This window comes from Cetorhinus maximus, chromosome 5, assembly GCF_964194155.1.
Source record: "Cetorhinus maximus chromosome 5, sCetMax3.hap1.1, whole genome shotgun sequence".
Classification (NCBI taxonomy): Eukaryota; Metazoa; Chordata; class Chondrichthyes; order Lamniformes; family Cetorhinidae; genus Cetorhinus; species Cetorhinus maximus.
Window position 1 is genome coordinate 64,066,382 of NC_135883.1, and position 25,004 is coordinate 64,091,385.

Here is a 25,004-nt window from a genome sequence, read left to right on the forward strand (position 1 = left end):
TTCTCATCCTCAGGTCATGCCAAAAGACTTCACCACCACGGAATTTATTTCTGAAATAGTGTTTTGCAGGGAAAAGATCTCCAATGAATTCCATTAATTTTTTTTACTCTCCATGGTGAGAGCATGGTAGCTATTTTAACTTTTTTTCTTCCCACAATTATTCACGCAACTGGAGGCAGAGCAGAGTAATCATAAAATTGAAGAACAAAATGGTTACAGGGCAGGAGGCTGTAATTCAGAGGTTGTGTTCATGCTGGCTCTCCAGAAGATCGACTCTTCAACTCTTCTCCCCACTCACATACCTTTTACCCCAAGCCCTGCAATTTTCTTTTTGCTTCAGATAATTATCCAATTCTCTTTTGATGGCCATGATTGAATCTGCCTCCACCAAACTCTCAGGCAGACCATTCCAGATCCTAACCACAGTGTATAAAAAAAATGTTTTTTCTCCTGTTACTGTTGTTCCTTTGGGCCAACCACTTTTAATCAATGTCCTCTGGTTCTCAATCCTTTCACCAACAGAAACAATTTCTCCCTATCTACTCAAACCAAATCCCTCATGATTTTTTGCCCCAGCTCCTCTAATTGATCCATATAGCTGAAGTTCCTCATCCCTGAAATCATTCTCGCGTAGCTTTTCTGCACCTTCTCTGTCTTCACATTGTACCTAAATGCAGTGCCCAGAATTGGACACAAATTCCAGCTGAGACCGAACCAGCACTTTATACAAGTTCATGACTTGTCTACCTTTCTACTCTTTATCCAGACTAATAAAGCCCTAGATCTCATGTGCATTTCTCAACCTGTCCTTCCAGCCTCAATGGTTTGTGCCCATATAGCTTCAAGTCTCTTTGCTCCCACACCCCCTTTAGGATTGTACCTTTTATTTTATATTGCCTCTCCTTATCCTTCCTGCCAAAATGAATTATTTCATATTTTGGGGGTAGATGAGAGGTTACAATCCAATCAGCATGATCTTATTGAATGGCAGAGCAGGCTTGAGGGGCCAAGTGGCCGGCTCCTAATTCGTATATTGGTATGTATGTTGTCCAGGTATTATCGCCACTGTAGAGGAGTGTGCTGAGGACATAGGCTTGGTAGATTTGCAGTTTGGTGTTCTCAGTTAGGTTGCAGCTGTTCCATGCTCTCTTACTCAGCCTGGATATAACCTCTACAGCTTTTGCAACGATTGTGCTGATTTCGGCATCAAGTGACAGATTACTGATTGTACAGTCTAGATATGTGAAGCTAACAACAATATCCAGCATCACATTGTCAATGCTGATTGATGGCAATATGGCAACATCCTGGACGATGACATTTGTCTTTCTGATGTGTTACGATCCCAGCTGATATTACTACTAGACAAGTCAAATCCCAGAGTGAAGCCTGGCTTGAGAGATCCTAACTTTTTTTAAAGAAAACATGGAAAGCTACTGAACAAATTCATAGGAGTCTGCTGATGGACTTTTAACACAAAGAATAAAATATTAAAACAAGTAACGAACAAAATTACACCAAGCAAAAAGGTTGGAACGGTCTCAGTACAAACACAAGATGATGCTTCAATCTCCCAATATTCCTTTACCCAGCAATATCTTTACAGACACCAGCAAGTGGAAAGTTACCACTAGCTTGACACAAAAGCACATTTGCTTGGGACTGGTACACGTGTAGTTTTCTTCCAGTGAATTCTTGAACATTCACTTGCTGCTTCTCACACAACTCTCGCCTCTCCCCAGGACACCAAAAATAACCACACTTTAAACTCACTGTTTCAGTAGCAACACTGCTAAACTGACCACATTACAACTACTATCCCACTAGCCTTGTACTTTTCTCATAGCTGAAAATCCCCATCTTCACTCTGACACACACTGAACTCTCTCCAGTCTTTTTCTGTGTCTCTATCTCTTGACCACTGTTGCTAAGCAACAGTTCATTTTTTTTTCCCAAAAAACACTAAACTTCTCACCCCTTTTTAACCCATTTCCAACTTCAGGGGTTGTTAAATCTCAATGTATATAAATTTATAGTTATCCATTTATAAATATAAATATATAACCCCAAAGACTGACCTTTCAGCCACAGGTCCATCCAGACTTTAAGGCACTAAGGCTCATAAAAAACCCAAGTGACCTGGAACCACTCTACCTTCCTTTTCAACTTAAAATTTATACATCGCTCAACACAGATGCTGATCGCCTTTACAGATATATGAGAGTCTGCTGATTTGCTGCTCAGGCAATCTTCAGTATGCCTGAGTTGCCCTAGACAAACTGCAGGTCTTAGCTAAACACATCCATCTCAAATCCCAGTGCGGTTGCAGAATTAGAATGTCTACAATTGACATGATTTCAGTCCAGCAGCTTCAAGAGAAATGACGTGAACAAAGGAGGCCACTATATATTGCCTTTAACGATCTCACCCAAGGCATTCAACAATGTGAGCAGAAGCGGTCTTTTTAAGCTGCTGGTGAAAATTGATTACCTCCCAAAGCTGCTCAATGTGATCCCCTCTTTCCATGACAAAATGATTGGTAAAGTCAGCTATGACAAGGCAACATAGGATCTGAGATCCACAGTGGGGTCAAACAGGGTTGTGTTCTGGCACCAGCGCTCTTAGGCATATTCTTCTCTTTACTGCTGTTGTATCCCTCAGGTCATCTACAGAATGTGTCTACTTGCATACCAGAACTGACGGAGAGCTGGTCAGCCTTGTTCGCCTGAGATCCAAGACAGGAGTGCACCAAACCCTCACCATGCTCTACACTGATAATGCTGCGCTAACATTCCATACTGAGGAACTAGTTTCTACACTAGTGCTATCTATCCCTCCCAATTCTTTGTGCACCCTGATTTTCCTTGTTAATATTTCCCGGTTCCAAAAAGTTAGTTTAAATCCTCCCCAATAGGTTTCGACTATGTTCAGGGAAAACCCAGCCCTCCCAGAACCAGTCTTACTATTGCAGGCATCTGTAACCCTCCATCCTGCATCAATTCTCAGCCACCTTCAACAATTTGTGCACATATACCGTAAGGCCCCTCTGCTCCTGCAGCCCCATATCCTTTATTTTATATTGCCTCTCATTTTGGCTAGAAGGACAGGAAATCACATCACACTTCTTTAAATTAAATTTTGTTTGCCACTTGCCCGCCCAGTCCATTAGCTTGATCATGCTCTCTTGGAAGTCCATCATAATCCTCTTCAGTTCATAATACTTCCAAGTTTTGTCTCATCTGAAAACTTTAAAATTGTCCCCCATACAAAGTTTAATACACATCAAGAATAGTCCTAGTACAAACCACTGGAGAACTCCATTATATACCTTCCTCCAATCTGAAAAAACATTCACAGCTACCTCTCCATTTCCTGTCACTCAGTTTTGTATCCATGCTGCCACTGTCTCTTTTAATAGATGGGTTTCAACTGTGCTGACAAGTCTATTATGTGGCACTTCAAACTTGTTTTGGAAGTCCACATACACCATTCCAACTGCATTACCCTCATGTACCTCATTGCCTCAAAAAAACTTCAACTATAAACACCATTTTAGTTCTCAAAAGGATTGTAACATGGTTGCCTGTATTAACAGGATGAGATTGGCCGATTCTTCCTGGAGTAGATGTTTTGTAGTCACCATGACTACAGATGCATATATCATAAATAACGTGCCAGTTTTCCTTTGGACCATGCATCATCGTTCCCAGGCAAAATTTCACAAGAAGTTTCAAACCTTGCATTCAAGATCATGAGAAATCAATGTGAAATTATAGAATCTGTTCCAATAAGTTTGCCAAATAAAATATAAAATATTCATGGATTAACATGTTAATTATCTGTTTTCCTTCCTAGTTTGCCAAATTTTACCACTAAAAACTTAGCCAATTGTGGTCGTTACTGAAAGTGTCAAAGATCAAGTAAATCTGAAGTATTTGGACTTCTGACATAAAGCTTTTAGCAACATTACAGATGTTTTGCTGACAAATAAAGAGACAAGCTGTTGAAACTTTTCATCTTGCACAGATGCAAGATTGCCAAATTTCAAAGGGAATAATTTCTACTGTATGAGAAAAGGAGTGCTGATTGGTTGGCAAGTCAGCTCCTTTGGTTGAGATATTACCATGGTGAATGCACCAGGGAGCTATTGACTCCCATGCTTTTGTTTATTCAAAAAAGGTGCAATGTAAACTCACCCCACAAATATATGCTTTATTTAACGGTACCTTATAACTGGGCACAAGGGGTCAAAAATCAGGCAATAAGGGCGAGTTTAAGACATGCTCACTTTGCATCAGATGCTGATGACATTTCAAGGTGGCGACCATCGGCTGTTTGCTTTTATACTTGGTATGTAAGTCGACCCCAATTTTGAGGGATTTTGAGGCTTCAACGGTCAACTTATATACCAACATCTACAGTATGGTTGAAGCAAAGGAATCACTGAAAATTTAGCACTAACTTAACTTTCATGCTTAAACACTATCAGCTACCTTTGGTTTATAAGACATCCATGTCCATAAAAGTAAAATTACAAAAAGCAAACTGTTGGATGTCACATCCAGCTGTGAAATACAATTTTTATTCGCTACTTATGCAGACTTTCACAGCTGCCCTTGACATGCATTTAACTAGTGTAAAGCCACTTGGCAATTGTCAAACTGAATTAGAAATTGTAAGTGCTTGTTATTAGAAAAGACATTCTTACCATCTTGTAGACACATAATCAGTGTAGGGTGGACGAGATCGAATTTCACGAGCTAGACCAAAATCAGCTATTTTTACAAGTTCCGGTCCCATACAAAGCAGATTTTCTGGTTTCATGTCACGATGAAAAAATCCTGGAACAACACACACAAATAAAAACAGAATCAAAGGATAAAATTATTTCCTGCAGTAATAAAAGGGTTTGCCCCTACCAGAGTTATTTTTCTCCTATTGCAACCACCCATCCATTTCCTAAGATTGTTTTTTTTTTTGTTCATTCACGGTTGTGGCAAGGTCAGGATTTATTGCTCATCCATAATTGCCCTTGAAGATGGGAGTGAGCCACCGTCTTGAACCTCTGCAGGCTATGTGGTGAAGATACTCCCACAGCTCTGTTCAGTGTTTTGGGGGGTGGGGTGCCAGGATTTTGACCCAGTGACAAAGGGGCAGCAATACACTTCCAAATCAGGATGGCCAGTAACTTGGATGTGGTGATGTTCCCATGTAACCACTGCCCTAGTCCTTCTGTGGTTGTGGTCATAGGTTTGGAAAGCACTGTTAAAGAAGCCTTGGCAGGTTGTTGCAATGCATCTTGTAAATGGCACACACTGCTGCTACTGTGTGTCGGTAGTGGTGGGAGTGAATCTTTATGGTGGTGAAGCATGGAGAGCCAGTCAATCAGACAGCTTGGTCCTTGATGATGTCAAGCTTAAGTGTTGTTGGAGCTATGCTCATCTGGGAAAGTGGAGAGTATTCCATCTCCATTCCTGTGTCTTGTCAATGGTGGAAAGGCTAAAGGCAGTCAGGAGGCGAGTCACTCATCACAAAATGCCCAGCCTTTGAACGGCTCTTATAGGCAGAGTATTTATGCTGCTTGATTTTGTGACCTTGTGTATATCAGTACAAATAAAATATAAAGAGAAAACGGAAACCTACAAAAATCTAAATCAACAAGTTTATAGAAGAAATTCTCAAGTTCAACAAACAAATTTTATAGCATACAAGAATTTGGACAATGGCAGCTTTCTCCTACATTGGTTATAACTTCACTCACAACTCTACTTCGATGTATGGCAGCTCTCTGCAGGCTTGACAAACTAGAAATACAGAAGTGCAATGCATTTAATTTAAAAACCACTTTAAGCATAGAAACTAGGCAGACACTTCAGCAAGAGGTGTCAGCTTTTGGATGAGATGTCAAATTAAGGCCCATTCTGCCCCCTCAGATGTGCATTAAAAAATCCCACAGCACTATTTTGAAGAGCAACAGAGGAGCTCCCCAGGCGACCAATATTTATCCCTCAACTATCACTAAAACAGTTCCCACAAAATGCAGTGCATTTCCTGCATTACAACAGCAATCGAACATCCCAAAGTGAATGTGTAGAAGTTTTAAATGGCACCATCTAAAAGTCTCTAGATCCAGGGAAGGTTCCATCAGATTGGAAAATAGCAAATGTAGCTCCTTTATTCAAAAAGGGTGGGAGACAGAAAGCAGGAAACTACAGGCCAGTTAGCTTAACATCTGTTATAGGGAAAATGTTAGAAGCTATTATTAAAGATGTTACAGCAGGGCACTTAGAAAAAATTCAAGGCAATCAGGCAGAGTCAACATGGTTTTGTGAAAGGATAATCATGTTTAACCAATTTATTGGAGTTCTTTGAAGGATTCACATGTGCTGTGGATAAGAGGAAACCGGTGGACGTACTGTGCTTAGATTTCCAAGAGGCATTTGATAAAGTGCCACATCAAAGAATATTGCAGAAAATAAAAGCTCATGGTATAGTGGGTAACATATTGGCATGGATAGAAGATCGGCTAGCGAACAGGAAACAGTAGGCACAAACGGGTCTTTTTCTGGTTGGCAGGGTGTGACGAATGGTGTGCCACAGGGATCAGTGCTGGGGCCTCAACTTTTTACAATTTATATAAATGACTTGGCTGAAGGGACCGAAGGAAAGGTTGCTAAATATGCCGACAGCACAAAGGTAGGTAGGAAAGTAAATTGTGAAGAGGCCGTAAGGAGGCTACCAAGTGAAATAGACAGGTTAAGTGAGTGGGCAAAGATCTGGCAAATGGTGCATAATGCAGGCAAACGTGACATTGTTTACTTTGGCAGGAAGAATGAAAAAAGCTCATTATCTGAATGGTGAGAGATTGCAGAGCTCTGAGATTCAGAGGGATCTGGGTGTCCTTGTGCATGAATCACAAAAGGAGCCTATGCAGGTACAGCAAGTAATTAGGAAAGCTAATAGAATGTTATCATTCATTGTGAGGGGAATTGATTACAAAAGTAGGGAGGTTATGCTTCAGTTGTACAGGACTGGTGAGACCACATCTGGAGTATTGTGTACAGTACTGGTCTCCTTATTTAAAGAAAGATGTAAATGCGTTAGCAGTTCAGAGAAGGTGTACTAGACTACTACCAGGAATGGACAGGTTGTCTTATGAGGACAGGATGGACAGTCTAGGCTTGTATCCACTGGAAATTAGAAGAGTAAGAGACAACTTAATTGAAACCTTTAAGGTCCTGAGGGGCCTTGACAGGGTGGATGTGGAGAGGATGTTTTCTCTTGTGGGAGAATCTGGAACTAGGGTTCACTGTTTAAAACTAAAGGGTTGCTCATTTAAGGCAGAGATTAGGGGAATTTTTTTCTGAGTGTTGAGTCTTTGGAACTCTCTTCCTCAAAAGGTGGTGGAAGCAGAGTCTTTTGAATATTTTTAAGGCAGAGGTAGATCGATTCTTGATTAACAAGGGGATGACAGGTTATTGGGGGTAGGCAGGAATATGGGGCTGAGGTTACAATCAGATCAGCCATGATCTTATTGAATGGCAAGAATAGGCTCAAGGGGCGTACTCCAGCTCCTAATTCGCATGTTTGTATGTATCATCACAAGTTCTTTCTCTCTTTCAAAAGAAAAGCCACATCAGGGAAGTCTCAAGATATCTGCTGGGATCTTTTATATTTATTGTTGTCGCCACTTTTCTCCTTCCTCAGCAAAACTGGTGCACAGTGTGCTCAGATAAAGGAGGCATCAATCTCCTAAAGCCCAAACAATCCATTCTCTTTAGAAGGATTGAATATGAAAACCTGCCAAGGAGGTTAGGATAACACCAGCTTAATCAGTTTGCCCACAAACACCATACCCATGTTAATTCCATTCACATCCTGACCATGATCTTAGGCTGTACCAGACAGTTCCCAAGTTTGGATTTGATCCTGTATTGGCCATCCAATTCAAATCCTCTCCACTGTGAAGTCTGCTTACCTCCATCTTTGTAACATCATCTGCCTCCAGCCACCTTGTGCTGAAACCCTCATCCATGTCTAGATCACCTATTCTCTTCTACCCAGCATCCTATCCAACATTTTTCCCATAAACCCCAGTTCATCAAAAACCCATATCTTGCACACAGACCACACATTTATCATCTATGTTTACTCATCGTTAAATCTCATCAAAGCCTCATCCATGCTTATTTCTGTTACCTCCTCCAGTCCTGCAACTCCCTTGCTCTGCTCATCAGACAATGCGTTTTTTGCATACTTCCCTCCCTTCAACTCAGTTCACATGGCTTTGCCAAGGCCCTATGTTCTGGAATTCCATGCCTCTCTCCCTTCTTAAAACCTAGCTCAGGCAAAGCTTTTGGTCACTCCACCCAATACCTCATTTGTTGACTATGCATCTATTTGCCAATAACACCTCTAAAGTACTTTGTGACAATCTTTTCTACATTAAAAAGGTACAATTTAAACATTGCTTGGATTCATTTTGTACTTAAAAGTGAATGGCTACACAATCCTTTACCTTTCAACACTAAGTGCCCAGATCACCTCAAAAGTAAGCTGTGTATAATAATAAAAAAAACAAGAACATAGACAAAAGAAAAATGGCGTTTTGGAATACATTTTAGTTCCTGCCTTGCGTCTAAAGTGTAGACTCATTCAAGAGTGGCAGTAGTTCTTTAGTACCTTGCTCAGGTAATTATTCTTGTGTAAACCTAGTCAGTGAGTGTCAGCAGGCTTTTTGGTATGCATCATGACCAAATCTTATCATGTTCTTAGCAAAGCTTTGCGTATTCAATTTCTATTAGGGAATAGCAAAACAGTCAGGAGCTTTTCCCCTCTCCACTTCCAAGGCAGAGGTCAACTAGTTCAGCACAAACCATCCTGGCATGCACGCCTTAACTTTTATACCAGTTAATAGTTAATTTACAAACAAAGTTAATTATAGGACAGCTCTAAGACAGCTTCTGTGCAGTTAAACTATTATTCAAGCTGTAATGAGGTCAACAACTGGTTAATGTGTTTTTTATGGTTTTGCTCGAAGGAGAAGTTGGGAGAAGTTAATATGGTTGTTTTTTTTTCCAGTCGTAGAATCATAGAATGGTTACAGTACAGGAGGAGGCCATTCAGCTCGCCGTGTCTATGGTGGCTCTACGAAGGAGCAATTCACCTAGTGGTACTCCCCTGCAGCCTTGCAAATTTTTATTTTTCAAACAATAATCTCTTTTGATAGCCTCAACTGGCCCAGCCTCCACCACACATTCAGGCAGTGCATTCCAGATCCTAACCACTTGTTGTGTGAAAGTGTTTTTCCTCATGTCACTATTGCCTCTTTGCTAGTTACCTTAAACCTGTGCCCTCTGGTTCTCTATTCTTCCACGAGTGGGAACAATTTCTCCCCATCTACACTGTCCAGACTCCCCATAATTTTGAGTACCTCTATCAAATCTCCACTCAACCTTCTCTTCTCCAAAGGGATACAGTCCCAACTCCAATCTATCTACATAACTGAAGTTCCTCATCCCTGGAGCTGTTTACCTGAATCTTTTCTGCACACTCTCCAAAGGTAGTCATATCGTTCCTAAAGTGTGACACCCAGAAACGGATGTAATACTACATTTGAGTCCAAACAAGTGTTCTCTACAAGTTTAACATAACTTCCTTGCTTTTGTACTTTATGTCACTATTAATAAAGCCGAAGATGCCGTATGCTTTATTAACCACACTCTCAATCTGCCCTGCCACCAATGATTTATGCACATTTACACTGAGGTCCCTCTGCTCCTGCATCCCTTTTAGGATTGCACCCTTTATTTCATTGTCTCTCTCTGCATTCCTATCAAAATGAATCACTTCATACTTTTTTTGCATTAAATTTCATCTGCCACTTGTCCACTCTTTCTACCAACCCACGTCCTTCTGAAAGTCTACACTATCCTCCTAATGGTTCAGGATATTTCCAAGTTTCCTATCATCTGCAAATTTTGAAGTTGTGCCCTGGATACCAACGTCTAGGTCATTAATATATACATCGCAACAGGCAAGAGTCCTAACACCCATCCCTAAGAAACTCCACTATAAACCTTCCTCCAGTCCAAAAAACAACCATTCATCAATACTCTGTTTCCTGTCACTCAGCCAATTTATGTTGCGACTGTCCCTTTTATTCTATGAGCTCGAATTTGCCCATGTCTGCTGTGCGACACTGTATCAAATGCCTTTTGGAAATCCATACACACCACATAAACAGCATTACCCTCACCAATCCTCCATTACCTCACCAAAAAACTCCAGCAAGTTAGTTAAACACAATTTTCCTTAATTAACCGGCGCTTGCCCAAGTGACTATTAATTTTGCCCTGAATTATTGTTTCTAAAAGCTTCCCCACCAAAGGTTAAACTGATTGGTCTGTAGTTGCTGGGCTAATATTTATAGCCTTTTTTGAACAAGAGTGTAACATTTGCAATTCTGCAGTCCTCTGGCACCATCCGAGTCAAAGGAAAATTGGAAAATTATGACCAGTGCCTCCACAATTTCCACTCCCACTTCCTTCAGTACCCCTTGGGTGCATCTCATCTGGTCCTGTTACCTTAAAAACTGCAAGTACAGGCTACTTATCCAATACCACCTCCTTATCAATTTTAAATGCTTTAAGTATCTGAGCTACCTCCCCTTTTCACCATGACCTGGGCAGAATCTTCTTCCTTGGTAAAGACAGATGCAAAATATTCATTTAATACCTCAGCCATTCCCCCTGCCTCCATGCATATGCGATGGGATCTTTAACGCCCACTTACACCATTGGAACAGGCAGAGGGGGCCAAATCCTCAGTATTGTGCCATATAGTGCTATCAGTTTAGATGGCATGCACAAGTCATGGCAGGGTTTGAACCACTAACAACTAAAGAAAGCTGAATATTATGAATGATATGAATAATATCTAATTAATATTGAATGATTAGCCTGTTTTACAGCAGGTAGAAAAGAGTTGTAAATATCTTAAAATGTCAACTGCTTGTATTGTTTTCAATGATGTGACGTAACCTTCAACAGCCTCACCACACAACTTTATTTTTTGTTTAAAGTGCAAAATAGTAAAAACATGTGCACATGTAGGTTGGAAGAACAATGTATCAGCAGAGCTCAGAGCAGATACAGAAAGAAATGGCTCAAGATCAAAGAGTGGGACCAACAAGAGGAAGCGGGTAATTTTATTTTTCCCTAAATCAGATCCAACAAACTGGGCTTCAGTGTTTCAATTTTTAAGATACAGTTTTTTTTTTACATTAAACACTTGTTTTGTTTTTAAGGTCTAACTATATTCTTGAATTGCTTGCACACTTTTCTCCTCAAGTAGTTTTGAACACCTACCATGCTTGTGGATAAAAGCTAATCCTTGAAGTATCTGGTACATGATATTCCTAATGGACGATTCAGGAAACAGTCGGTTTCTGTAAATAAGAATCAGTTATTAATTTCAACAAGTACAGGATTATCATTTGATGGCAATGTGCTTTCAAGCGTTCCTCTATCGACAGATTTTATTGGCTTGGAACAGGGTAAACCTGTTAATCCAACAGTACTGGGATATCTCTGAATTCAGTATGAATGCAGTTTTAAACATGTTGTATATTCAAGAGATGCAAGCTAATGGTAGTATTTTAAATGATAAATTCACTGCAACAAGGTTAACGTATGTTACAATAATTAAATACTGTTTATAACGTTTTCACGGCTGTTTCTAATGTTTGTAGTTTTCAGCAAAGCCTTTGAAAAGGTCCCACGTGGGAGACTTAGAAAGAAGGCAAATGCACATGGGATACAGGGTAATTTGATAAGGTGAATTCAAAATTGGCTTAGTTATAGGAGACAGAGGGTGATGACAGAAGGATGCTTTAGTGACTAGAAGCCAGTGTCCAGTGGCGTACCAAAGGGATCTGTGCTGGGTCCCCTATTATTCGTCATTTATATAAACAACATAGATGACTATGTGGGGTGTGAGGTTAGTAAGTTTGCAGATGACAAAGGTTGGCCGGGTGGTTAACAGTGAGGTTGAGTGTCTTGGGTTACAGGGAGATATAGACGGGACGATCAAATGGGCAGCTAAGTGGCAGATAGAATTTAACCATGAAAAGTGTGAGGTCATACACTTTGGAAGGAGTAATTTGACAAGGAAGTATTTAATGAACAGCATGGCACTCGGAAGTTCTGAGGAACAAAGGGACCTTGGTGCGTGTGTCCATAGATCTCTGAAGGCGGAGGGGCATGTTAGTGGGGTGGTGAAAAAGGCATATGGGACACTTGCCTTTCTCAATCGAGGCATAGATTACAAAAGTAGGGAGGTCATGTTGGAGTTGTATAGAACCTTGGTGAGGCCACAGCTGGAGTACTGTGTGCAGTTCTGGTTGCCACATTATAGGAAGGATGTGATTGCACTGGAGGGGGTGCAGAGGAGATTCACCAGGATGTTGCCTGGGATGAAACATTTAAGTTATGAGGTGAGATTGGATAGATTTGGGCTTGGGTTGTTTTCGTTGGAACAGAGAAGACTGAGGGGCGACCTGATCAAGGTGTACAAGATTATGAGGGGCATGGACAGGTTGGATAGGGAGCAGCTGTTCCCCTTAGTTGAAGGGTCAGTCACGAGGGGACATAAGTTCAAGGTGAGGGGCAGGAGGTTTAGTGGTGGGGGGAATGAGGGGAAAAGCTTTTTTACCCAGAGGGTTGTGACAGTCGGGAATGTGCTGCCTGGGAGGGTGGTGGAGGCAGGTTGCTTCACATCCTTTAAAAAGTACCTGGATGAGCACTTGGCAGTTCATAGCATTCAGGGCTATGGGCCAAGTGCTGGTAAATGGGATTAATAGGTAGGTCAGGTATTTCTCACGTGTCGGTGCAGACTCGATGGGCCTAAGGTCCTCTGCTGCACTGAGAGATTCTGTGAATACTGTACACTCATTGCCTTTGCAAATATTCAAATTTTCACTCAGATCCATGATACAATTCTCATCTCAGTTGTTTTGCCATATACTTCAACGAAATTAAAATGGTTTTATTGGAAAAGGTGCTAAAATTACTGAATTTCAGCAATGTCTTTTAAGGCCTGTGCCGTTTCCAATTGGAGGCCATCCAGTGGAATAATTTTTAAAAGCATGGCAACCAGAATTTCGGTTGATTTAGTCATTTAGGAATATTCAAACTCAACGTTAAATTCCAAACCATCAAAAATGGCCCAGAAAAATTTGTCATATCACAATTTTTCCACAGATTTTTTAGAACAATTCTTCTTCCAACATCAATTTTCTTCTCATTTCTCCTCAGCGCACTTAGACCAATTGGGATCTAGTTCCACAAACACTCCCAGCACTTTGTCTTACCCAATCAACCATTGTCACATCGGAGTCTAAACAATAGCATCAACATGTTATTTTGATCAGAGTGCACAACAGTCAGTTATTTTTATTTCAAACTTGCTTGGTGTCTTTACATGTGTACTTTCCATCACTCCAACTCATAAGCGATCAATACAATACTAGTTCCCCAATCACACCCTGGGTGAGATCATCCAGATCACCACAAGCCAGGCATAAGACCTGGAACTATTTGATCTGACAGTTCCACTTGAATAATATACACACCAACAATTAACTTTTTGGAATTTTACACCAGATGTTTCCTCGAGCTTAGCATCATTGAAAATTCCTGTATTGGATGTAATAAAGCATGTCCTGAACATGTCCTCAATCGCCTGATATCTAGGTGAATGTAGAGTGACCCAGAAGTCTAAGAACCACTGCCATTTTTCCCAACTTGATGGAATATATCACGCATAGTTACGTGATACTCTTGTCTTTTGTCGGTCTTGAAACAGACCTCTATTGAACTGTGGATCAAGCTATAAACTATAAGACACAATTACTAAAAAATTTAGCAAAAGATTTTCTGCTTTGGGCACAATCAGGAAATTACACCCAAAATTTCACCTGTTAGGACACAGTTCAAGTTGCTGATAAAATTCATTTTCATAATGACAAACATAAAATCTTCAATGATACGGGGCAATCGGAAAGCATACTTCAGTGTAATTGTTTCCTTTTTCCTCATTCCATTAGAATATACTTCATATATTTAATAATGGTAACTTTGTGTAGTTTATTTATAGTTTTCAAATGGGTTTATCACGAAGATAATCATTTTAACAGGAGCATCCAATCCTCCATTGAAAATGACTTTTAAAAATTATATTGAACCATTTAATAGTTTCAATGGTGTACATGAGTCACCTTAGTAAATTATCTTTGACATGAAAACTTATAAATTTGCCTACTAGTGCCTGCATTTAAGAAAATAAGTACAATTTGAAGAATATTCCTGAACCCGCGCATTCATCGGAATCTAACAATCTAGGCAGAACACAAGATATTGAGGCATGGCCACTTTTGTGGACAGGAAATGATCTGGCAAATTGAATCTTAACCCATACTAGATTCAGACAGGCTGCACTCTTCAATTAAAAGATTACAAAGATTAATTCAAAATTTCTTCTAAAGGATTTTCAGAAGAAAACTGAAAGTTTATTTCTTAATCTCACTTGGGGGGCAAATTCAGCATAACTCCATAAATACAGTTGCTGTAAATGAACTGCTAGCAGGCCCACACACAGCTTGCAATTGAATGAACTGACTTTACACACTGATCAATTCCAAAAATATCCAGACATGTATCTCAAAGTTTCTTGAAAACAATAGTGCTGAGGCTCTGCACTTGTTATTAAACTACCTTTTACTCCACATGAACAATCTAAGAAACACATTAATAACTATGTAGTAGCCAATGACCATAAAGTGAACTCTACAGCTTACTCAATCATTAACTACACCTAATTTTAACTTTGTCCATTGACTAGCAAGGTAGAATCTAACAGAAAATCCATTACGGCTAAAAATGCTTCATTGGTCATTTGTTTTACTAAAGGTTTTTTTTGATTGTGAAAAAAATTCTTTAAAACAAATAACTTCATTTTTTCTCAACAACTGAACCAATAGAGCTCCATAAATTTGAACTTTTCGGAAGTTTTAATGGCCAACCACGTGTCTGGCAGACACTTACAAACCAGAGTAAATTAGTCCAACTTTGATCAAAACTTTTAGTAGGGTAAGGGCTGTGAGCATATAAAAAGGGAGTCCAGTTCTGGATTCCATAATTCTTTTAAAACAGCTCAAATTATAAACTATATTCTACTCCAACTTCACTACACCCAAGACATCAAAAGGCAGTCAAAAAATAAAGCGATCTTTCCTAGCTTTAAAAAAAATTAAATTACAAAGACACTATTGTGCAACATTAGTGGCTGCATTTTTTCCTAATGATACAATAAACAATGCCTACTATGGCAGAAGTATTACGTAACTTGTCAGGAATTGCAGGACTCAAAATTCATGTATCAGAGCAGCTGACTGGTCAGTATTCTGTGAATACCAAGAAATTAAAATCGCATTTCTTCTCTTGTGTGAATGCGTGTAGACCAGGTTCAAATACATTATGAGAAGCTCATGTGGGAATAAGCACAGGGGACACTGGCTTGTTATCTAAGGTACTAATCTTGGTCTAGCATAACAATATGAATTGAGCTTTGTGATGGCTTAGTACTAAACTTGTTAAAAAATTTACATCCAATTCTGAATCAATTTTTGTTCCCATCAAGACAAAATATATCATTGCTGAGGATTGGAATACTGATCCTTATTGACACATGTCGTCCCAAGCATGGTTTCCTGGAATGCAGTTAAGAGAAGCAGCTCGGGCTACTTTTGCCACATGTCAGACTGGGGTGAGAGCCCTTTGTGTTACCCTAAATGATACCAGTTAACTTAGCACAGACTTGGGAATCCAAATTAGAAACTGAAACAGTTACTTACTGGATGAGTTCAAGTGTTCATGATCTATTGTTCACTAGGAGTCGGGTTGAGGCTTCTCAAACTCATTTCACATAGCAGGCTTACAGCAAACCATTTTCATTTGTTCTCTAGCAATGGTTTCTCAATCCATTACCAGAAAATTACCTCTGGGGTCCCCCAAGGGTCTATCCTTGGGCCCCTTCTGTTTCTCATCTCAGCCTGACCCTCAGCGACATCAACTGAAAGTGCAACATCAAATTCCACATTTATGCTGACAACACCCAACCCTACCTCACCACCAACTCTCTTCAACTCCTCCACTGCCTCTGATTTGTCACGTTGTTTATTTGACATACAGTATTGAATGAGAAGCTTCCTTCAGTCACTGCCACAAATTCCATTCCTTTGTCATTGACTCCATGGCACTTCCTTGGCCACTGTCTTGATACTGAACCAGAATGCTCGCAATGACTGTCCTATCTGACCACAAGCCAAGTTTCCCACTCCATATCCCCTCAATCATCAAGACCACAAATTTCCATCTTGACAATATTGCAGTCTCCAACCTGCCTCAGCCCCATAGCTGCAGAAACCCTCATCCATGTCCTATTTTACTTCAAGGCTCATCTAATCTAATTATCTCTTGGCCAGCCTTCCACCCTACATAAACTTCGGTTCATCCAGAACTCTGCTGACCATAACCTAAATTGTACAATTTAGTTCATCCATTACCCTTGTTTGCTAATCTACACTGGCTCCTGGTCCAGTAATGCCTCAATTTTAAAATTCTCATCCTTATTTTCAAATCCTTCCATGGCCTTGCCTCACTCCTCCTCAGCTTTGAAACCTCATCCAGTCTAACAATTGACATTTGTACCCAATTCAGCATCCCCGATTTCCATTAAGCAACAGGTGACAGTTGTGTTTTCAACCATCTAGGCCCTAAGCTCTTGAACTCTCTTTGTAAGCCTCTCAAACATACGAATTAGGAGCAGGAGTAGAGCATTTAGGCCCTTGAGCCAATTGATAAGATCATGGCTGGTCTGAATGTTTGGCCTCAACTCTACTTTCCTGTCTACCCCCTATTACCTTTCACATCCTTGTCAATCAAGAATCTATCCAACTCAGCCTCAAAAATATTCAATGCCCCTACCTCTATTGCTCTCAAATAGTCTCTCTTTTCTCAAAGAAGTGCCTTAAAACGCACCTCTTCTGCCAAGCTTTTGATCACCTGCCCTTATATCACCTTATACGGCTGAGTGTCAAATTTTGTTCAAAACACTCATGAAATGCCTTGGGAGGTTTTCCTGCATTAATGGCACTATATAAATGCCACTTGTTACTGTGGTTGAGTGGCTTTGAAACCCAAGTCTTAGAGGCACAAGGTATGCTGACACAATATGTTGTGCATGCCCTCAAAACTTTCTGTAAAGAGCTTTGTACTACTTGTGTTATTCACACAGCGGTATTTAATTCAGCTTAAACTAGCAGTTACTACTGATGTAAATACTGTGCAAATGTTGCATTTTTTCACCATTTAAAAACAATGTTTATAATTAAGGGAGTGCTGCACAATGAAATGATTTAAATGTTTTACCAGAGAAACAAATTTAGTTTTGCTGTTTTTTTTCAGTAAACATCTTTAACAGGAAATATTAACATTTCCTGCTCTCAAGGTATGTGAAGTTTCAGGTAATTAGCATTTTCAAGAATATAACCCCCCCACTCGCAGTTTTTACAACTTTATTTAATGTGCATTATGACCAAATTTGGTAATAAAGAGACAGTATTACCTGTCTTTCATCAGCTGGTAGAGATTTTCCTTCATATATTCAAACACAAAATAGAGATGATCATTTTCTCTTACAACTTCTTTCAGCTTGATTACGTTCGCATGGTTTAATTTCTTCAGTGACTAAAATGATAAGATTTAAGCTAAATTAATGTTTAAATTCCACTCAAGATGTGATGACAATCTAACATAACATAAATGGAAAAGCGAAGAGAGAGGTGAGTAGGTGAAGATTCGAGCAAGGCTGAAATCATGGAGGCTCTGCTGATCTTAACATCAGGGCCTTATTTACATAATCTTGTGCAAACTGCCACCCAACAAACTGGCCAAATTGAGTGCCTGGTTAAACAGCGTGAGTGGAAATTATCGGCAGGAGACAGTAGCCAGGGATCCATGGAGGTAGTCCCTTCAATCAACAGGGGAAGGAGAAAAGGCTCTGATCAAGATTGAGAGGGAGGGGGAAAGTGAGCAATAACTGAACTGTAATCAAGAGGAGAAGCAGTATCTTTCAGGGCCAATATTAGGGCTGGAAAGTTCATGGGCTTCCTGGTGAGGCCTTTGGGAACACTCCTGCTCCTAGTGGGCCACAAGCCTCTTAAAAACAGGCCAAGTAGCAAAACTTACCTGGAGCTCTTCTGGCCAACTTGCACCTAATGCCACAATTCAACTGCCAGGTTTCACACCATGCAGGCCTCCCTGACTCAAAATGTTAATAGTGTCGTACCAATGGTATCATTGAGTTGCAACTTTTGAAGGTTAAATGGGCTCCTGTTAACCTTTCGCAGAGGCCAGAGAGCTTGATTTGGGACTTAAATAGCCAGAAAGTCTGGGTTTCATTTTTAAACCTTAAAAATCTTTTCACAGCTCAACAAGCCTAACCAAAATTTGAATGAAAGATGGCGTATAGTGCTCCTGAACTTTTCCTTGGATATTTCAAACTTGGGATGAAGGGACGGAACAGAGCTATTCAGTAACAATCTGTTCTATTGTGAAGTTGTCCAACTAAGTTTTATTTTCCCCACAATTAAGTATCAACTATAAATGGCAGGAGCACAATGCAGCTACGGTGGGTTGTACCAAAATTGACTAGCATGTGTTGCAATGGAAGTGTTGGGAAGAAGAAAGAATTGCCATTGCCAAGGTGTACTGTTATATGTTCAAACCAGTACAAATCTAAACCATCATTCATGCTTATATCATTTAACTTGCAGTTTGGAAATCAAATTTCAGTCAATCGTCAGCTGAATCCAACCTTTGAAAAACAAGCTCGGTATAAAGCTATTAAAATTTGACTTCTGACTTACAGCACTGGTCCCCAATTTTTTTAATCTTTCAGTGCTACCCAAATTTATTAATTGTCTTTAAATGCCTCCCTTTGTCTTGCCCCTCTTAACCCAAATCCTTGATGATCTGTGTTCACATTATCTGAGTATATCCTCTGCTCCACGCTACTTTTCCATTTCCTGCTCTCTCTACTAATAGCTGTTGCACTTTAGTTAACATGGCCACATCGCTGAAATTCCCTGGTTTAGCCACTCCACCTATTCACCTCTCTGCTGGTTTAAAAAAAGGCCTCGCTCTTTAACCATACATTAACTGATCCTAATCCATCACTTCTCTTTTCCCTTCACGCTTAGCATCCTTAGCTTATTGCCTATAATCTCAGAGTGCTCATAAGCAAATCTTTCTAAATGAAGAAATGCAAGTTGTTTTGCCACTTCTATGCAAGGAATGAGAATCCTAGAAGTTTCTGTACTGTAGGATGCCTAAACTACATGCTACAATCTGGATCCAGGGCTCTCCAATCCAGTTACATGGAATGCTGATGTTCCTCCCCAGAACTCTTTGTGGCTCCCTGTATTTGAAAACCACAGCTAGATTTTATTTTCTGCTATTCATGTCCCTGCGCATGGTCGGAGGTGGGGGGGCATGGGAGGGTTTCTCACTATGTCAGGAATTTCCACGCAGAATGTGAAGCCATGTTCAAACACATCGGTGGTAGTCACTGGCAGTACTGAAGAAGAGTAAACCATTAAGAGAGTGTTTAGGCAGGAGAAGAATACAGCATTAAACTGAAGGGGAGGAGTATAAGAACAGCACTTTGAACTGAAGCTGGGAAGGAGGGACAATGGCCTAATAACATAAAACGCTGTCAACACTCAGCAGGTCAGGCAACTTCTGCGAAGAAAGAAACAAAATCAACGTTTCAGGTCCTTGAGCTATCCGAAGGAAGGTTACAGATCTGAAGCATTAACTCTTTCTCTCCACATATGCTACCTGACCTGAGTGCTTCCAGCATTTTGGTTTTATTTTAGATTTCCAGCATCCCCAGTATTTTACTTTTGGAAAATGGCATAACATTGATCAGAAGAGAAGGGGAGAAAGCCTCAGAAGGAATCGAAAAGGGTTAAAAAAAAAAACTCTTGGTCATCTTAAACAGGTCTTTAACATTAGCAGTAGTATTAATACAGCTCTTTAAGTGAAGCCAATGGGTTCCCTGATAAACAACTAAACTGATCAAAAAAGGCAAAGTGTTTGAGCTCAAAAGTCTCAAACAAAAACAAAGCCTGCAGGTAAAACAAGCATTGGTAAAGAAAGTGGAATACCTTGACTTCTCTGAGATTCATGCATTCGTCCCAAGAATAAAACTTCCTCTTCATTCTATTAAATAAAAAAAGTAAATTGAACAAAAGGCAACCATGTTGTACATTTCTTTTTTAAAAAATAAAACATATTTGCTTACTTTAATAGGAAGCATTGTTGACATTTACACCAGTAAAAAAGGAGGCCCGGTACATAATAGCCTTGTGATTGTTATATAAAAAAAGAGAACCTGTAATATATAATGCAAAAATATCTCACCACTTTTCTTGAAGACAGGCAAAAATAAATCCCCAAAATCTGGCCTTGGGTTGCCTGAGCGTATGAACTTCCTGGGTTCTCCCACTAGCTGTGCATTCTTGGGGAAACTGCTGCCAGGCAAGTCTAGCCTCAGTTATTTTCACTAAGATCTGATCGATTTGGTAATAGTTAATTGACTGCCAATTGTTTTTTTTTTAAATTTCAAACCAATTAGAGGTAGGGCAACGGTCATACTCTTATCAGGGCAGTGTTTTCTACAGTAGAAGGCTGAGGGAACTGGAACCGCATGTTCCCACCTGTGCATTTCTTCAGTCACTGTGCTTGACTGAAAAACAGTAGTGTTTTAGTGTGGTGGATGGGTATTAGGGAAACGCTAGTTGGAAGAGAGAGAATAACACAACTTGATTTCAGCATGTCATTTTATTTTGAAATTGCCTTTTAATACAACAATATTAGAGAGCGGCCAGATGGTATCATGCATTGATCGCAAGTTACTATTTGATGATTTAAATCATTTTGATTGTACAGACATGGAGATGTGTGCAAGTCTGGGCCACAATTGAGAACCTCTTATTGGTTGGCTGAAGAACGGTTTAGTTAAGGAGCTAAGAATGTAACTGAACACAATTACAGCATCAATGCAAAACAGCTTTGCTGTAACACTAGTTATGTAGTGAATAGACTCAGGACCTAACCTTTAAGGAGGAAGTCTCATCCTACTTTATTCTGAAGTCAGATACAGCATACACCAATGTGAACAGGAAACAAGTTTACATGGAAACAGTTTGCAGTGCAACATAATCAATATTCAAAGAGAGGCATGCCCTTCAAAACTAAGTAAATTAATGACATAAATATTTAAATAATTTTTTTAAATCACTTACTTTTTAATGGCAACTAGCTCTCCAGAATCTATACTTCTTCCCATGAGAACGGAGCCATATGTTCCATCCCCAAGTTGTTTCATAGTGGTGTAACGATTCATGCCAATGCAGAGCCTCTACACTTGCAGCAGAGTTTGAAATGTACCCAAAGTTTCTCACTCAGTGGCAAGAAATTATTTAGACAGAATCTTCTGTTGGTGCAGCAACATATGATGTAGCCATTCGCATCTAGGTCTATACCAGTTACGACAGGCATATTTTGGAGATGATGTTACCTGTACGTGGTTTGAAAAAAAAAAGTTAGAGACAGACGAGATTTAAACAAAAACTTTCCAGTGGCTGTCACAAACTATACTGAAAATAATGCTGGCTTGCCAGGGGCACTATCCTTTGAACACAACATAAAACAAGATCTTGTCTGCCTATTCAAGGCAGGCTTTTAAGATTCTCTGCGCCTTGAGAGTCAAGCGCTCTGGCCAACATTATACCTTCCAGCAATTTCAACTAATTCATCATACATGAAGTGCTTTCATATTTTTGAAACACATGACAAAGACATGACAATTTATGTAGCCACTCTTTTAAAGAAAATTAACTTCAATAGTTAAAAGGGAGTAACATTGTTAATTATGAACCTCAATTTTCTGCAGCAAGCAAAATGAACAATTACTGTACAACTCCAGCAATTCTTAACAATAAAGGGAAGCTATGGGCAGGATGTCATTTGTGAGAGTGGGCAAATCAACCCAGAACTTTTGGAATTTGCACCTCGTACCTCAACTCTTCTTCCCGGAATGTGCTGCCCTATTTGTTCATTAACAAAGGCACTTGTTGTGAACTTGTCATTATTTTTCCTCCAAGATTTGGCCTATTATTACACCAAAGCTTCGAGTCACCACTCCTAGTCTCTCCTCCTGCCTTGAGGTCCATTTCTTTTCACCCATGCGTGAAGCACTTTGAGACATTTCCTAACATTAAAAGATGCTTATATGTGGTAGTTTATGGATGCCTGCCCTACACGTGGTGTGTGGAGTGGTGCCCCTCGAGCTATATAACCAATTGTCTGTCTGTCTCTCCCTCTAATAGAGAGACACACCTTTGGTCCTTTGTGGATTATGGCTAATTACCTATTCAAGGCATCGACATTCACCTCTTCCGCTCCTTCCAATGTTTAAATTTTTATTCATGACCAAGGCCAGTGTTGACTTTTGCAGTCATCCATTTCTCTTGTCACATTTTCCAAGTTGAAAACTCCATCTTCAATAGGAGAGCTCTCCCTCTTTACCTCAATGAATTCTGGCAGGAAGGCAACTATTATCATGTTAAATATTATGAACGAAATGCAAGTGGCATCCTCACAAAAACTGTTTAACAAATTATCTATCCAGTCGTAGCTAGTCAATCACCTGCAATGGCCCTGTTCCACTCAATTAGGAATCCACCTTAAGGGTCTCTCCTTGACCTGCTCCTATTTCTCATCTAAATGCTGCTGCTCTGCAGCATCATCCGTAAACATTTCAGGTTCCATACATATACTGGCAACACCAAGCTGTAATTCACAATTGTCTGATTTGTCCCACTGTTCATCAGACATCCAGTATTGGATAAGCAGAAATTTTCTACAGCTAAATATTGGGAAGACCAAAGCCATGATCTTCGGTCCTCACCAATAACTCTGTCCTCTAACCACCAACACCAACCCTCTCCCTGGCAACTGCCTGAGACAGAACCTTGGTGTCATATCAGACACCAAAATGAGCTTCCAACTACATATCCGTTCCATCACCAAGGCTGCCTACTTCCACCTTCCAAACATCGTTGTTCCGTTGCTGAGCCCCTCATCCAGGCATTTGTCACTGCTAGATTTGACTTGCTCTCCTGATTGGGTTCCCATCTTCCACCCTACAAACACTTCCAAAATAATGCTGCCCATATCTTAATGCACCATCACTCATGTGTTTGCTGACCAACACTGACTAGCAATGTCTCAATTTTACGACTCCCAGCCTTGTTTTCAAGGCCTTCTAGCCCTACAAGCCTTTGAGATCTCTGCCTTCCTCCAATTTAGGCTTGTGCACCTTGGGACATCTGCTATATTGATACTTTTTTTTCTTATTCATTCACGGGATGTGGACTTTGCTGGCTGGGCCAGCATTTACTGCTCATCCCTAATTGCCCTTGAGAACATTTAAATATATGCATGTTATTAATTTGTGAATAATAGCCTAGGTTTCATGGTCAATGAGGGAATGGCACTCGCCACTCACTATATTCACAGCTGGCCACAGACTTTTTAAAAAGGCTTTTCAATGGCAATCTGGTGATGTAATCAGGTGTCTGATCCAGAACACTGCCCCCTACAGGGAATGTGGTTTCAGATCAGGGCAAGCTAAGGTTAAAGAACCCCCACTGAGGTAGTGTTAAACCAGGAAGCATAGATTAGAATATTTAATTCATTGTAATGTTTAAGCACAGAAATTAAGATCTCCAATAATTAAATTTTGAAGTACATAACCTCACATCCGTAAAATTTAATTTTCAATGACAGAGAGGTTGCTTAGCTATAATCAAGCCTGATTACACTTAGTTGCTTGGTAGTACAGAACTGAAAAGTATTGTATTGTTGAAAATACCTTTTCAATTGTTGTCTAATCGCAGAATCGCATCTAATGTGATTTTAACAGTTTTAATTTTATAAATATATAAATAAATTAAATTTTGATAACTTTCAGTCCTGGAAGTGCCCAGTCTACCTCAGATTACCCTGGAAGGGAAAGGTGTCCCAAAAGATTTTAGCAACAGGTGAAGCTAGCCGTTTCACACTGCTACTATACATTAGCAACATGAGTGGTATTCTCCAATAGCAGGATGCTGCTGTCAAGCTGAAACGACTTTCTGCCTACAACACGAATATGAGTAATGTGGCATATGAATTTCAGTGCCGGTGAGATGCCAGGTATGTAGGCTGCACATCCCAATGACTGATGGATTGTATGAAACAGCATGTCCCTTCGGCTGTTTGCAACATGTAAAGCACTGACTGTACTCAACCAGCCCATGCTTGCAAAACTCAGAGTAGTGTCCAACATTAGATGTGATTCCGCAATTCGACGTCACTTACTAAACAATCAGAATTGTTTAAGAATAATGCTAACAATCAACTTAAGGTTATCGGTCAGGCTCAGAGTGTGGCTCACTTACATGTGCTAGATGCTGTATATATTTACACTGAGGACTCTGTCCTTCACAAACAAAGAATATATCGAAGCATTGCACCCTTTACAACTAAATAAAATCTTGGGGGACAGCCATTTCCTGGTTCATTCCTCATAACAATGCCTTGACCAGAGTTGACCTGCCTGGTTTGAATTTAAACAAAAGTTTAGCAGTTAGTGTTCCCTGATGCATTCTCCATTGCAAGACCTTTAGCAGAATCTACTTGTCAACCAATCAGCACCATCTTCTCATGCAGTATTGTGTTCCATTTGAAATTTGGTATTCTTGCGATTCTGCCCTGATGAGTGCAAGACAAAAAGCTCTGACAGCCTCTTTTTTCAGCAATACTCATCACACT

At 40.0% G+C, this 25,004-nt stretch overlaps 1 protein-coding gene across 7 annotated transcripts in view; it reads right to left on the bottom strand.

Moving 5' to 3' along the window:
- Positions 1-25,004, bottom strand: part of LOC144680674 (serine/threonine-protein kinase ICK-like) — a 57,866-nt gene that overhangs the window by 22,830 nt on the left and 10,032 nt on the right. For 5 of the 7 annotated variants that reach the window (XR_013576601.1, XR_013576602.1, XM_078541915.1 and 2 more), the window contains exons 2-6: positions 21,431-21,705; positions 20,291-20,345; positions 17,686-17,807; positions 11,370-11,449; positions 4,709-4,841 (exon numbers count right to left, since the gene is read on the bottom strand). Coding sequence is in view for 5 of the 7 variants with exons in the window: in XM_078541915.1 (XP_078398041.1) it covers positions 4,709-4,841; positions 11,370-11,449; positions 17,686-17,807; positions 20,291-20,345; positions 21,431-21,531 (491 nt within the window). In the remaining 2 variants the exon portion in view is untranslated. Of the gene's footprint in view, positions 1-4,708; positions 4,842-11,369; positions 11,450-17,685; positions 17,808-20,290; positions 20,346-21,430; positions 21,706-22,557; positions 22,742-25,004 lie in introns of all 7 variants that reach the window. The other 2 variants (XM_078541914.1, XM_078541913.1) reach the window with 2 other exon arrangements.